General features: G+C 38.8%; 1 protein-coding gene across 2 annotated transcripts in view; it reads right to left on the bottom strand.

Annotated features, from left to right (window-relative positions):
- Window positions 1-16623, bottom strand: part of FMN1 (formin 1) — a gene marked incomplete at its 5' end in the record, with an annotated part of 373959 nt that overhangs the window by 81763 nt on the left and 275573 nt on the right. For both annotated transcript variants that reach the window (XM_084632400.1, XM_084632401.1), the window contains one exon: window positions 15024-15144. In XM_084632400.1, the coding sequence (XP_084488526.1) occupies window positions 15024-15144 (121 nt within the window). The remainder of the gene's footprint in view (window positions 1-15023; window positions 15145-16623) is intronic.

The raw sequence follows: 16623 nt of genomic DNA, 5'->3' as shown, positions 1-16623 counted from the left end.
CTTCTTTTTTCCCCCCTCTTTGCTCTCTTCATTTGGTTCATGGATTTTAATGTAGTGCATTTTTTTATTCTCTTCCCATATAATACTCAAATCCTGACAGTAATCTTCCCTTACCCCTGAATATAATCTTTTATATAAATTAAAAGTTAAATTTCCGAATTCCGTATCTGACATTAGAGAAGTCACAATCTCTCTGTGCCTCACATTATGCTCTATATTTGGTATGATTTTTATCCATAGAGAACACAAAGAAAAATAGTAACTTAAAAACCCTAATTTTTAAGAGTGGACTTTGATCTATGGTAGGCAGTTTTCATTCAATGTCCTTTAGAAACACCATTTGTAGTTCCAAAAGTACTTACATGTTTATGTAATGTTTCTTTTATTTCAAAGGATGTTAATGCTTTTTTAAAAAAAACTCTGCCCAGTTAAGTCAAACACATTATAAAGAAATTACAAATGAAATGTGATGTTTTATCATTTATCTTAATTCTCTACAGTACAAAAAAAAAAAAGAGCTACAGTACTTGCAATGCAAATCCATTCCTGATTTTTAAATAATGCCTCTCTTATACAGAGGGTGTTTCAATAGAAAGCACATCCTCTCCAAAGTAAAAATTATTTCAGCAAGCTTTAATCATAAATGACCATAATGGGATAAGCAGATCAGATTGATTATGAGGGAGACATGTACAAATCTTAAAAGGCAACAGAGCAACCTTTAAGATTCCAAGGAGGCTAATGGAAGAGTTACCAAAACATACCAAATGTACATTTCCTCCCTCACTAGCCAATTCCAAAGTGATGATCCAAGCAAAGACACAAGTGTGTTAAGATAAACAACCTGTTTAGCATTACTCAGCGCAAACAGATGTAAGCTGTCGACTGTGCTAATAAACTTTTGGGACGTTTTCTTGATACACTTTGTGTGTTAGTCACATTAACTGTAATAGGCTACTTTGAAAACTGTTTATTTCTAGATGAACTATTGCAAAAAGAAAGTATGTGTGTAATGTAAGAATAAATGTTATTTGAAAACCCTAAAATTACAAACTGTTGGATGTACATTGTGCTTCACACTCCAAATCTTGGCCATGGAAATGGAAACCATTAGCAAAACATTAGAACAAAGCTGGAAACTGCTGATTATTAGTTTGCCACTGTCTTCAGTTTTAATGCAGTATTTGGCTCAGAAAGTTCTTAAAAAATCCCCAATATAAGCTAAAATATTTATAAAGCTGAATGCCTCTCACTTAATGCCTATTGGGCAATAGTCTTTTAAACCTCCACAGACACTGTAAATCTGTCAGAAAAATCATTGCCTATAAACAAACTTTCACGTAAAGAGCACTGCAATGTCAATCGGGCAGGAGTTGGTATTTTTTAAGCATCATTTTTAAAGTAAATGCAAAACCAGAAATAGTTCAGTGTTGATAACACTGAATAGCAGAACATTTACTTACCAGGACCCACCAGTAGCACTTATGGGAATCATCCTGACAGTGAACCCAAGTATTTAACGCCATGGATTCCTGTAAACCTGTCACTGATACTATCCCTCTTGAGTTATGTCACAGTGAAAGCTGCTAGCACCCACCACTGTTTATATATCTCAATGTCTGCTCAGAGCCTGGTAGGTTATATTATTGTGGGATTGTTAAAGATGTGCTGCTTTCTTTTTCGCATTATAAGGCAGGCTTATTTTTGGCAGGAGAATTATTGTTCTATTTGGCCATCTTCCCTGGACTGACTTTTAGAATCACCCTTTCTTTTATACCAAGGAGCCTTTAAGTTATATCCTAAAAACCAAGTTTAGCAGAACAAAACTAAAAGGATCCACTTCTGTACCATAAGGTCCATGTCTCTGTGAGGATCAGAATGGTGATAGACAGACTTTAGCTGCATTTTCCTTTAATGTGATATCAGAATATTAATAATGATGTTGAATTATTTTGATTTTGTATAAATGTTTTATAACTTCCTCAAGGTGAAGTTTGTGACCCGTGTCTTGCATGTAAATAACTTGCCAAATAATCTCAATATTAAATCAGGGGTGGGAGGTCTGAATGAAGATGCATTTATGCATTTATCTATGAGACACAGAGACTTTGGGAATGTATAGGGGAGGGTCCACAGCTGAAGGCAACAGACGTTGAGGGTATTAACAGAACCTCTCAGAAGCATTTCAGTAAACATCTGTGTCTTACATGAAGGGCAGTTTAAAGGGCAAAAAGAATAGACACACCTCAAGTTAAATTTGCCATTCACATTTGGGATGTCTTACCTATAAATGATTTACAAGGCTCTGATAAGAACAATGAGACTGTACAAAGTTCTCAATTAGTAGAAGATCTATGCTCTTATGCATAATTATTTTCCTTGCTACTATACTGTTAATTTGCTTTCATAGACTGTTCAACGGGGAAAGGACTTGACCGTTAGCCACCAAACAAAATCCTAAATAGATAGAGTCTTGTCTGCTACAGAGCATTTTCCCCATGTGATTCTTCAACCACCACCATTTGAGGTGCTCAAGATCTTAGTTCCCAGAGAGAGCGCTATTGTCAAGGCGGTTCTTGATGAAAGGTCCTGTCCTCTCGATAGTGCCTTGGTTGGCAGAAATTGGATTTGGTGACTTCCAGAACACCCAATAACAGTGTTTCTCAAACTGGGGTCCGCAGACCTCCAGGGTGTTTGCAGGCACCGCTGATCAACTCCTCCTCTTCCCTCCCAGCGCCTCCTGCACGCTGGGGAACAGCTGTTCAGCAGCGTGCAAAAGGTGCTGGGAGGGAGGGGAGGAGCAGAGATGGGGTGCGCTTGGGAAAAAGATGAAGTGGAGGTGGGGCCTTGGGGAAAGGGATGGAGTGTAGGTGAGGCCTGGGGATGAGCAGGGGGCTTAGAGGTCTGCAAAAATTTTAAAATCAAAATGGGGGTCCTCGGATTGCTAAAGTTGTAACCTTGTGAAGAAGAAGAATCCGGGGAACTACAGTCCGGTCAGTCTCACCTCAGTCCCTGGAAAAATCATGGAGCAGGTCCTCAAGGAATCTATTTTGAAGCACTTGGAGGAGAGGATGGTGATCAGGAACAGTCAACATGGATTCACCAAGGGCAAGCCATGCCTGACCAACCTGATTGCCTGCTATGATGAGATAACTGGCTCTGCGAATATGGGAAAGCGGTGAACGTGATATACCTTGACTTTAGCAAAGCTTTTGATACGGTCTCCCACAGCATTCTTGCCAGCAACTTAAAGAAGTACGGATTGGACTATAAAGATAGAATGCTGGCTAGATCATTGGGCTGAACGGGTAGTGATCAACGGCTCGATGTCTAGTTGGCAGCCGGTATCAAGCGGAGCATCCCAGGGATCAGTCCTGGGGCCGGTTTTGTTCAACATTTTCATTAATGACCTGGATGATCGGATGGATTGCACCCTCAGCAAGTTCACGGATGACACTAAACTGGGGGTAGAGGTAGGTATGCTGGAGGATAGGGATAGGGTCCAGAGTGACCTAGACAAATTGGAGGATTGGGCCAAAAGAAATCTGATAAGGTTCAATAAGGACAAGTGCAGAGTCCTGCACTTAGGACAGAAGAATCCCATGCACTGCTACAGGTTGGGGATCCACTGGCTAAGTGGCAGTTCTTCAGAAAAGGACCTGGGGATTACAGTGGATGAGAAGCTGGATATGAGTCAACAGTGTGCCCATGTTGCCAAGAAGGCTACCAGCATCTTGCGCTGCATTAGTAGGAGCATTGCCAGCAGATCAAGGGAAGTGATTATTCCCCTCTATTCGGCACTGGTGAGGCCCACCTGGAGTATTGCATCCAGTTTGAGCCCCCCACTACAGAAAGTTTATGGACAAATTGGAGATAGTCCAGCGGAGAGCAATGAAAATGATTACGGGGCTGGGGCACATGATTTATGAGGAGAGGCTGAGGGATTTGGGCTTATGTAGTCTGCAGAAAAGAAGAGTGAGGGGGCATTTGATAGCAGCCTTCAACTACCTGAAGCGGGGTTCCAAAGAGGATGGAGCTTGGCTGTTCTCAGTGGTGGCAGATGACAGAACAAGGAGCAATGGTCTCAAGTTGCAGTGGGGGAGGTTTAGGTTGGATATTAGGAAAAACTTTTTCACTAGGAGGGTGGTGAAACACTGGACCGGGTTACCTAGGGAGGTGGTGGAATCTCCATCCTTAGAGGTTTTCAAGGCCTGGCTTGACAAAGCCCTGGTTGGGATGATTTAGTTGTGGTTGGTCCCGTTTTGAGTAGGGGGTTGGACTAGATGACCTCCTGAGGTCTCTTCCAACCCTAATCTTCTATCATTCTGAAGTTTGAGAACCACTGCCCTATAAGATACACCTGTTCTCTCAGGCACTTCAGTGAAAGAATGGTGCCTTGAATGGGGAATTATGTAATGGAAATCTTCACAAAGTAATTTTGATGGCTGTCAGAAGGTTTATTAGACATTCTATTTTGGTTTGTTTTTTAGATTTACAACTGATGGGTAGTATTTTAGATTTTATAATGGCTTGTGATTATCTTGTATGTAATGATGTGCTCAGAGATTAGATCATACATTTATTAAATCAAAATAAACTAAAAATAAAAGAATACCCTGTTTTGCTTTAAGAGACAGACAAAGCAAACCAACATCTTACATCTATTATTGTTGTATTTACTATCTTAAATCCCTTGTGTTGAGATTGTTTCCCAAGCAAAAATCAAACAAAAAAAAAAGGTTGCTAGTAAAACTAAATATTTTTTCATACCATAGCAACACATCTAAGACTCTGGTTACTGTATTCACTCTAAAACTGTAGTTTACTAAATCTAAACACCATGACAAACATACTGCAAGGGAAAGAATAGTTCAAATAAATTAATGTAACAACTAGGCAAAGCAAAACCCCATCATTTTTCCAGTCAGGTCCCGTAAGTATAGACTATTAACTTCATTAGGATTTCACACAGGTGCAGGGGTCTGTGCTAGCAGAACCCAATAAATGATCACACCCTCAGTCTTGTCTGACGTGTCTGAGCAGTACAGGAAATTAGTATTATGGAACTGAACTGTACTGTCTGCCTACAACCATGTACAATGAATCAGGTACAGGGGGTCTCAGAAAAATTTTAATAAGGTGTGTTTGTGGACTGTGACAGTGTACGTTAAAAAAGCTGATCTCCAATTTATTTCTGTAGTGTGGGATCTCTGACCTCCTGCATAATACCAGTAATTCTTCCACCAAACCCATAACTTCTGGTTGAGCTAAAACATACATCTTTTAGAAAGACATATATTCCTGATTTTAAAGGCTTCAAGTGATAAGACATCAACTACATCCATTGGTAAGTTATTCTAATGATTAATTACCATCACTATTAAAAGTTTGAACCTTATTTCTAGTCTATATTTGTCTAACTTCAGCTTCTAGCAATGCTTAGCCCACAATACAATACACAGCCTCACTTTCTGCTTACCCATGCCTCATTCACTTCACACTATCCAAACTCTACAGATGTTGAGTCTTCTACATATTAAAGTGAAAATTCATTCAACTATCTTATGCAGACATGCGAACATCTAATGGAATACTGAGAGATCATCCATTAATGGAAATTTCCAGTCATTGTATGTTTACACACACGCATAGTACCACTGGAATGCTAGCAGACTTTTAGTTTTATTGTGTAAGAAAACACAGTGCACACGCACAAAGTTTATTTTTAAACCCCTATCTTGTACCTGCCAAATCAAAACCGTTTGATGTGTTGTAGTAGCAAGGCTGGTCCCAGGATATTAGAGAGAAGAGGTGGGTGAAGTAATATCTTTTATTGGACCAAGTTTTATGGGTGAAAGAGACAAGCTTTCAAGTTAAAACTGTTTTTAACTGGACTGCTGAAAGGCACATCTATGACCTAGTTTCCGTCACCTCCCACTGAGGCTTGAAAGCTATTCCCATAAAGGTCACAAGCTTTTTTTTTTTTTCTTTCTTTTTTTTAAATCAGAAAATACTGACATTTTTTACTCTTGAAAACAAAATCTTCCCTGCTCTAACTTTCCTCCAACATTGGCTTGCAGATCAAAAATGTAAATGTTTGGCAAAATAATAAGCATCTGAAAATGACCCTTGACTGTGAAAACAGTAGGAAAATCTTACCTATAGGTATCACAATTTGTTTCACTTACAACAACTTCTAATTAAACACCACATACATACAAGAGTTTTTGTTCCTCACCATCTATCCTGTACCTGCTTCTCAAAAATTTAATTTTAAACTATTTTAATTAATAATAAGAAATTATTTGATCTGACCCTGCCCTGAAAAGAACAATATAGCATATCTACTGATTCTGGATAAAATGTTCAAAACTCTCCAAGTGACTTAGGCTCCTAAGTCTCACTTTCAAAAGTGACTTAGGCACTTGAATTTCAATGAGACTTAAGTCCATCTATGCCCGGGGAGGTGTGGTTTCCAGCTCAGCTAGCGCACTAAAAGTAGCAGTGTAGCCACAGGGGCATGGGTGGCAGGATGGATTAACCAATCAAGTATGTACATAGCGGGCTGGATGAGACTTAAGGCAGGGTGACTAGCCCATTCTACCACCTACACAGCTGCAGCTATGCTGCTATTTTTAGTATGCTAATTCCATCAAAGCGAGCATGCATACAGCTACTAGAGCTGGAAATTACACCACCAGCTCTGATGTAGATGTACCCACTGGCTTCTAAGTGCCTAAATCACTTTTGAAAATGGGATTTAGACTCTTAAATCACTTATGTCCTTTTGAAAATTTTATCCATTGTTATCATGTAACAGTCATCTTCCACTCATAACCATTTACGGGCACATATTAAGTAAATTATGCAGAGAATTAGTAAGGAGTATTTAGAAAGAAAGTCAGCATTCAAAATTGTTAGAAGCTAGAACCAAAAAAATGCAGATTCATGAGTCTTAGCCAATATTCCTTTTCTCAAATTAACCAATTCCCAATAAAAAGTCACTGGCTCCTTACTGTTTCTAGGTATAATTCAAGGTGTGAATAGTAATTTCAGGGTCTTGACCTTAGCTACTCAAAAAAAGTCATATCATCCCTTCTTTAAATTAGAATTTCTGGTGGCAGGGCATTGTCATTGGAGGGACTTCAACTGTGAAATTCACATCCCCATTTGATCAAAAACAGCTCAAGGCTGATGAGCTTCGTACCATGCGGTAACACCAATATATGTACTCAAACATTAGCCCAAGAGTTAATGCTGGAGTAATCACTTTAGAGATTACCATGGGGCTGAGTCTCTTCAGATTTTGTTTAATATCAGCTAACTAATTTTCTATTGCTTTAAATAATTTATTGACACCCACCCACGCACAGTGGGCTGAGTTAATTTCTTTAAAAACAAAACAAAAAAACAGACCATGGTTGAGTATGAGATTTTGATGAGAACATACTCTATTGCATTTGCCTATTCAGTCACTGAAGTACCAAAACAGAGCTAGTTACTCTGTAAAATGTTCTGTGATATCTTGAGTAAGAAAAGCACTACATAAAGAATTCTATTTCTATATACAATTGATAATACAGGACAAAGGCCAATCTTCTGGACAAATATTTCCTTTTCTTTTGGCTCATGCCGCAGGGAGGAATCGGCAGACACGTGGAGCAAGCAGGCAGTTGTTGCTCAGCTCTGCTGCGCTGCTTGTGGTGGGCAGGGCCCTGAGCCATTGTAAATCATCCGGGGGACACGTAGGATGGGTGAGCACCCGGGGATGCAGGTGGGGCTAAAGGAGAGACCCGGCCCCAGAATTGCTGGAGCCCCGCAGGCCACATTGGGGAGGTTCTCAGGCTGCAGATGGCCCATGGGCCAGGAGTTTAAGACCCCTGAACTAGCCTATTTCAGCACTTAACTATCCTTAACTTTCTATAGTTTTGACTGCATATTTGCATTCTTACCCCTGTGCTGACTGGCTGTTACCTCCAACCCCCTTGCACTCCATCTCTGACAGTCTCTTCCCCTCAGCCTCATTCCACCTACCCTCTGTGCTACCCTCCTCCCTTGTTACCCTCAGCCACCCATTTCAAAGTCCACTCATTCTTCCATTGTTTTTCCATTTAACTAACCACTCTGCACCTAACATAGCCCTACTCCAAAAGCATTTTTTAAAATTGTGGCACTAACATTGTGTTTGTCTGCCATCACATTGTTCACTCTGCTTGTATGTATGACCCTAAAAGCATCCCAGTGCCAGAGGGCAAGGGACTCACTAGTATCAGGCAGCAATTTTCAGCTGGCCTGACCAATTCAGGGTACCTCAAGTCACTTATGTCATAATTTGTATCTAATTGGTGTCATGTGAGATATCATTAAAAAACCAATAACACACTGATCTTTAATATTCTTTCATGGTATATATATGTAAACACCCAACGGATTATAAAAATATGAAGGAAATATGGGACTGAAATGTGAATGAACCAGACAAATCTGGGGAGTGGGTAAACATTTGTTTTTCCAGATAAAGGAAAGGCCAATGCCTCTATCCAGGTGCAGTCACAGTCAATTGGCGATCACAATCAAGGAGCCATTCATGGCACATCAGAGGCCACAGGGACTGATCAATTTGCATTGTAGGAGCACCAGTGTGGAAGAAACTAGCATCAAATCTTCTCCATCAGACTCCATGGCACGTTTCCTCACAGCAGTGGCACTGAACTTTAAGGATACATTTCAAAAGTTCTCTTGACTATAAAAGAGAGGGGCAAAGAATCCCAAGTTTACACTTACCTAAGAAGACAAAGGAACCAAGTACTTTGGACTTTGGGGGAAAACTTGACCAAAGGGATGGTCAGCCATCTTGCTGGAAGGTGGTAAGACTCTTACCTTTAACCAAGATTGTAGTTTTGTTAAGTCTTAGTCACTAGAAAGTGTTTCCCCCACATTTTTATTTGTCTGCAACCATTTCTGACTTTATCCCTTACACTTAAACTCACTTGATCGCTCTCTTTTTGATTAACTAAACTTGTTTTACTTTTATTCTAAATCAACCCAGTGTTGTTTGACTTGCAGTGATTATTAACTCCATTTAAAGCAACAAGCTGCTGTGCTTTTGTCTCTTTAAAAGGGCAACAGACCTTACAACTTCTCTCAATGGTCCAGGAGGCAGCTGGACATTTCAGGGCAGACAGCTTTGGGGAATTTGGGACTTGAGGTGTGTTGGGGTCACTTGGCTAGTAGTAATCATGGCTGGGGAGACCAGAGAGTGTGGTTGAGGTGTAACAAGCAGGCTACTGGATTCAGAGTTTCTGAACTAGGGCAGCTCAATAGACAGACAGACAGAGACACAGTGCATGCTTGTATGCTGGCTTGGAGCATCCAGACAGGGAGCTACAGCAGCAGAACATTTTAAGGCACTCAGAGTTACAGGACAAGTGGTGACACAATCTCTCACTGGTCTGAGTTGGATCCCAAAACACTACAGCATGTCATACCTCTTTCCCCACCCTTTGTCTGTCTTGCCTATTTGAGTTTGTAGTTGAGCCTCTTATCTCAGGAGTGTATCCAAGTATCAGGATGCACTGTCAGAGCAGTTCTTTCACTCTAGCAGTCACATTATCTGTCCGGTTCTACACTAGCCTGCTGTTTCCATGGCCCAGCCCTTTGGCCAGGACACCTCTCAATTTGTTCCCTTTCTTGGATTAATAGAAAAACTCCAAAATAAAAAAGTTCCACATCTAATGGCCTCTAAGCCTGCCCCTCAGCTTCTGTCTGGAACTCACGGTTCTTGGCCTTTTTTACTTTTGATGTCTGTACTTCCCCTCTTGTTCCGAGGGAGAATTGGGGGAACCTACAGGTCCACCTTCTCCTCTGGGTCCCAGTCCAGGGACCCTGTTTAAGGACTCTTCCTTCAATACCTCCACTATTTCCCTGGGATGCTCCTACCTGCTCGTCAGTGGCTCCTCCACATCTGTGGCTCTGCTAGCCCCACCTTGGATTTGTGGCTTTTGACAGATTCTTCTTATCCAGCTATGAAGTGGTTTCCTTGAAGCCACTTCCAGCCCTTCTCTGAAGCAGCTGGGCTGTATTGTGAGCAATCCCTCTGTCTCTCGCCTTAAGCCCAGTCACAGTATCTCCCTCCCCCAGATAGGAATCCCCCTCAGCCCTCTTTCTGGGGCTGGGGTTGTATTTCAGGCAGTTTCTCTGCCTCTAGCGTTAGAACAGACAGTAACTCCCGCTTCAGACGGGAGCTTCCTGATCAGCCCTCCTCAATGGAGCTGGGGTAGTGGTTTAGGCCAGCTGCAGGGCTTTAGACAGCTTTACTTTCAGCTGAGCTGAGCACTCTTTCCCAATTAGTCCTCCAGTTCGGAGGCAGCTTCTCCTGATGATGTCTGCCTTGCTATGAGGGAGAAGGCAGTATATATGCTAGTCTCCTTTTCCCAGCTCATTCCCAACTGCCTGGGTGAGAGGGGAGATTTGCCCCACCCGCCTTGCAAGGCCCTTAAAGAAACAACGATTGCCTTTCTCCCAAGCACTACTTATTCCCAGGACTGCTTCCTCTTCACCAATACCTCTTATTTCCTAGGTCTTTGAATAAACAAACAAACAAACAAAAACTTTCTATAATTTTGAAGGCCCATGCCATGTGACTGGGGGTGGGCTGACCAGTAAGCACTGCTACCCATAAGCGCATACTACCCTGTCACAGTTTTTTTCTACTTGCAGGGTCTAATATAACGGAGTCCTGTTCTCAGTCAGTCCCTAGAGACTACCATAGTAAATATAATAAATATTAAACAACATATTTATGAGGAGAAGGTGCTCATGGGGATGACATGCAGAATAAATCATGGTGGAGATGGATTAGTGGGTAGGGGACAGGTGAGACTACTAAAGGTGAATCCTACATATATCACACGATTGAGTGATTTATCATATGGATACTACTACTTACCCAGAGCACAATTTTCTACACAATAAACAAACAGATACATAAATAAATTTTGAGCCCAAGCTTCATCAATCCTCTAACTTTGCATCTGCATTATTTGAGGGGAAACGTATTGCCACTTAGTCATATATGTACTTGACTGAGCTTGTAATATAAACATTTTAATTATTTCAGTTGCACCCATAATTTGCTAGCATAGAAATGGTGGCCAGCATCCTCATATATAACTACATAGGCACATGATAAAAGGTGGAATTTACAAAAGCAACGAACTGTCCTATGAGCACAAATCCTGTGGCCTTTCAATGGGACATATGCTTCTGACTCACGCAGGCACTTTTGTAAATCCTACCCTTGTACAATAAGAGTGGGATGTCAAAAGTGCTCAGTGTTGGCCTTACCCTTCTACCACTGTAGACCACTCAACAAAGACACCTCGCCACCCCCCATATACACACACCAGTATGTATCTGCAGTCAAAAAAAAAGGCAAGTGCTAGGATTCATAAGGAATGGGATGGTGAATAATACAAATTTTTTTATAATGCCTTTATGTAAATCAATGGTACTGCCTCATCGGGAATACTGTGTGCAATACTGATCACCTCATTTCAAAAATAATATTGCAGAACAAGTACAGGCAACAAGAGAGACCAAGGGCACAGAAAACCTCTCATATAAATAGAAATTGAAAATATTGAGATTGTTTATTCATAACAGGAGATGAATGAGAGGGAACATGATAAGGGTATGTAAAATAATGCCTGATATAGAAAAATGGATCAGGTACATCAGCTTTCAACTCAAAAGAATTATGTATTTTATACATTTATACATAACCACTGACATGAAACTACCTTTCTGGGAGCAGCAACCAAACAACATACTGCACAATGATAAGAAAGGAATATTTTCAGGGGTGAAGGGAAGGGAAATGGAAATTTTTGCCATAGACCAAGCAAAAGGGGTAATATGATTTTTAAAACCCATGCAAAGCAAAGGGAAACTTTGTTTTTAAAAGAACAGTGTTAACTTAAACATCCCATCTTATAAAATTAATATCTTTGCTTATGTTACTAGAAATATTTCAAATTATTGAAAATGAAAGAACTATAAAAACCTTAGTTGAAATCCTGGCATTACTGAAGTCAATGGGAGCCAGGATTTCACCTCTTATTTCTATTTCACTAGTTATACTGTCTACTTTCTGTATTTTTCTCAGCCTGAAAAATGATATTCAGTTAAATCTAACTTATGTGTATAGTCTTTTTAACTTTAAAGTTCTCAAGGCTGCAAAGCATGGGCAGAATGTGTGTTAGAAATTGTTTTGACTCAAAGTTTTTAAAAAAAGTAATTGAAACATTTCTATTTGTTTTGCAAAAGCTTGTTTTTTTTTTTAAAAAATATTTTTGAGCCAATTTTTAGTTGAAACTGTCCCTTTAAGAATGTCTGTCCATTAAATTGCAAGGAACTCAATCTGTTTGCCTCAGAAGGATGAAAGGCTGAATGGCCCCTGTCTGGATTTGAACTCTTGGTTCCATGGAGTCTAGGTATTTCAAACCCAAGGCTTAGACCACTAAGACATCTCTCTCTAGCATGACAACTCAATCCTTCCTATTTTAACATCTATGATATACAGATAAATGAATGCCTTGATAAAGTGGTCAGCAAATAATTTGTGTAATAGTAACAATTTACTTTCATTGAAGAAACAAGCATTTACCTTGAACGTGTTATTTCAGATACACTGGGTGGTATTTAAATTTACTGTGGCTTTTTGTCATCATTTTTGTGCTATTGTATTGTCTGAGAAAATAGGTTTGTGAAAAATAACACTAACACTGCACAGAGCAGTAGTTTTTTCCCCTAGTAGTACATCAGAAAACCCCCCGTTTATTGCCCTTGTCTCCTCACACTTCCACGAAGGTTTGCTTTGACTGGACACGCAAGCTACCTTTGCCAACCAAACCATAAAATAAATCTAATGTACCCTATAATACAGGCAACTGCAGTTAATATTGTTCAAATTATTTACATCTGAAGGGCCGCGCCTGTCTGGATGGCTGGGCCTGACGCTTCTCTAGACTTGGTTTCTGCTAATCACATCTGTTTCAGCTTTAGACTTTCACTGGTATTCTGGCAGCAGCCACAACTTTTTAACAGCTACAATAAACTACAGAGACTCATCAAATGTTTGTTGTATGTGTTAAAATTATATCCTCTTCAATTAAAACATTTGATGTGAACTAAACTACAGTGTTATCTAATAAGAGAAATTCGAAAGGGAATGTTTAAAAAAAGGCATATTTACCCACACCACTCCTATTACTACTATCATGCACAATGTTCCTAGTACGACTATTTTTTTGTTTGAATGTAAGAGAAATTCATTAGAGGAATGTAAGAGAAATTCATTAGAGAAATGTATTACCATTCCTCCAAAAATTTCTGGGTGCCTTTTAAGTGTTAAATACACTGGCACATCAAAAGATTACAAGAATGTTTTTTGTTTGGAAACGTTTGCTGTATGTCAAAGTCATTACTTTCATCCATTGTTTGACGTTGTCAAGTTTCAAATATGTTTTTATACAGTAATATAATAAATGCAAACTCAGCACTATATTTATATTATTTTCCTATAAAGCATCATCATCATCATCATCTTCTTCTTTCCTTTCCCCCATCATCTGGGGTCATATAAAAGCTTCTACCTTTCCTTATAATAGTCTGACAAAATATACATCTTGAAGCACAAAAACAAAAGATCACAACAAAAATATAAATCTAATAAAAATAGGGAAGCCTGAACTATCATGTTTTTCACTACCCCTCCTTTTTCTTTCTCTCTTTATTTTCTTTGCAATTTAGCACTAAAATCATGTGACTGTCAAAGGCTTACAGTGCAGCCTGTAACAGTGAAATGCATGGCAGCAGAACTACATGCTGAAGTAGAAGAACATCAAACACAGATCATGTTTCTGCACAAACTAGCACGAGAGAGGGCAGGCCAAGGGTTTTACAGGGCCAAGAGATGAGAGGAGATAGAGCACTTGCCTATGCCCGGGTTGAATAAACAACAACTGATACCTTCCTACCACTGCTGACCTTTGAAACCCTCCTTAAGGTGGCTATAACCTAATTCAGCCATTTCTAACTGGAAGAATAAATTATTTTGTAATGTTTTTTATTGCCTTACACTGAACAACAGAATACAGTCATCTTCCTCAATTCTGATGCTAAAATTAACGTTTTGTTCGGACCCCCCCCCCGAGAAGTTAATATAGTATTTAAATTTAAGCAGAATATTTTGTATATTCTTTTATATAGAATTCTTTTCTTGAAATCCAATTTTTATACAAAACAGCCTTAGTATTACTTTTCCCTAACCAAAGTGAGAAGCTAGAAATATTCAATCATCATTTGCTGTGTTTATTTAAGAAAGTCTTACAAAGCATGAGGTAAAAATGAAACTGTCTAGAATACTTAGAGAGCAACCCATTCCTATTTTATTTCTAACTCAGTGCTTTGATTGATAGAAGACTTGCCTTTCTGAGCCCCTTTTTATAATAAACATTTTAAAATGTTTATTTTATGTCCAAGGGTAAAGAATATTTTGAGATGAAGCTCTCCATTTCCCTTTGCTGTGTCTTGGCAAGTAGTGTTTTATTTTTACATTAATAGTATTCAGATTCTTTCTTGTAGCTGTTAAATTGTTATACAAGGACTGTGGCGAGTATTTATGTTATTGGACTAAGAGGTATCTACAGTTAAACACAGAATCCTGGAGAAGCCAGAGGAAAATTCTTACATAATTAAAGCAAATTTCCAAGAGATTTCTTTTGAGTCCCTTTGAATTTAAAAGGGATTATAGAAAATTACTTTTAGCTGGTTTTGCTTTCATTTTTTAAAAAAGTCATGATGTACATTTATTTTTATTTTGTGTTTGTAATTTGTGCCAGGGTGTAAATACCTAGAGTGAACAACACTATAAACCTAATTAGTAATAAACAAAACTCATAAAGTTCACTTTTTAAAGGGCACTCAGTTGTTAGCATAACAATGTAAAAGTTCCCAGTTACCTTCTAGATCTCTCTTCAGTTTTCTTAAGTCTTTTACTAGGTCTTCAAACTTAACTTGGGAGGCTTGGAAGAAATCTTGTGGTTCTGGTAGAGGAAAAATACTCTTGTCTGTTCCTGCGTCCTAAAATAAATAACAAACAAATAAATAACAGGCAAGTATGAAAAAGAAAAATTCATATTGAAACAAAATATTTTTCTTGAAATTTTAACTATGAATTAGTGTTATAAAACTGCAGAAATATGACATTGAAAATAGTTATTCACTGGGACACATGTTTTGGGTGAAATCCTGACCTTACTGAAGTCAGTGGGAGTTTTGCCATTAACTTCAATGGGACCAGGATGTCACCCTTCATTTCCATCTTTATGTCAAAAGCATAATAGTAATGTAATCTTTTTCTATAGTATTATGGTACAATCAAATTCTAATGGAGAATATCAACCTAAACTAGCAGACAAAACTAAGACCTCACAATTTCAGTTCATTTTATACCAATAAAGGTTTTGATATGGGATTAAACATTTCTTAAAATTAGATGACAACATGAACGTATGTTTTACTGGAACAAGCAAGCTTATGCCAACTGTTTGCAGGTATAATCTTACCCAATTCATACTGTATGACCCTAATTTGTCATCAGTATTTATGCACTAGCTAGAATATAGTATTTTGTACAAATAAAAATACATAGTTGAGAGTTTATGTGCAGAAATAAATCACATGGGTTATCGTTTACATATGCAACCCTAAGCATGTACCTTGTCTCTGGAATGACAATGAAACAAATCAGAAACAAAAAACCCTACAAGATTCAAAGCTTCTTCTCAAAGGAAATACTAATGATGCAAAGGTGTTGTGTAGGAGGTATTTTAATGACAAACCATTTTACAAGCATACACTATTGAGTTTAAAATGTTTTCTGCTTCTCAAATCTCAGTCTTTAATGAAGGACAACTCCAAGGTTGTGAACATTTCGGAAAAGTTGTGAACATTTAGGAAAAGTTCAAAGTTATATGATTATAAAGATACAAAAAGCTTTGGAAACAAATCCAGGAAAGATGGACAACATTTATATATTTATATCTCTCTCAGTTTTTGTCTCTTATCAGTATACTTGTCATCTCTCTTCCCAAACACACGCACACACGCCGACCCAAAAGAATATTCAGCCAAAAGCTCCTGCCCTACTTGGGGGTTATGCTTCTAGCTATGCTAATTGAATGGTGAGTTCATACCTATCAGTCTCAATGCGGTTTTAACTCAACCCATCACAAGGTTTCATCCAGCTCATAACAGTACATTAAAAATAATATTACCATAGGAGTTTTAAAAATGTAAGTTATCCAAAGCAGCAGAACTTCTTCCCCCAAGTACAAACTCTAGTTTAATCACCTGTCAGCAGAACCAATGCAGCTTCAAACAACATCCTACCACTGTATTCTCTCATCAACAGAAATTCTGCCTATGCATGCTTCAGCCTTCCATCAGTGCCCTTACTGAAACAGATGGGCTTTGCAGCTATTTGCTTCCTGCTTCCACAGTGTGAATAATGAACAATTTTTGTTTTTATTTTAACTGAATATTTTTTGAGAGAAATTT

Source organism: Lepidochelys olivacea (assembly GCF_965140295.1).
Source record: "Lepidochelys olivacea isolate rLepOli2 genome assembly, chromosome: 6".
Lineage (NCBI taxonomy): Eukaryota > Metazoa > Chordata > Testudines > Cheloniidae > Lepidochelys > Lepidochelys olivacea.
This window is presented reverse-complemented; position numbering and strand designations above follow the sequence as displayed.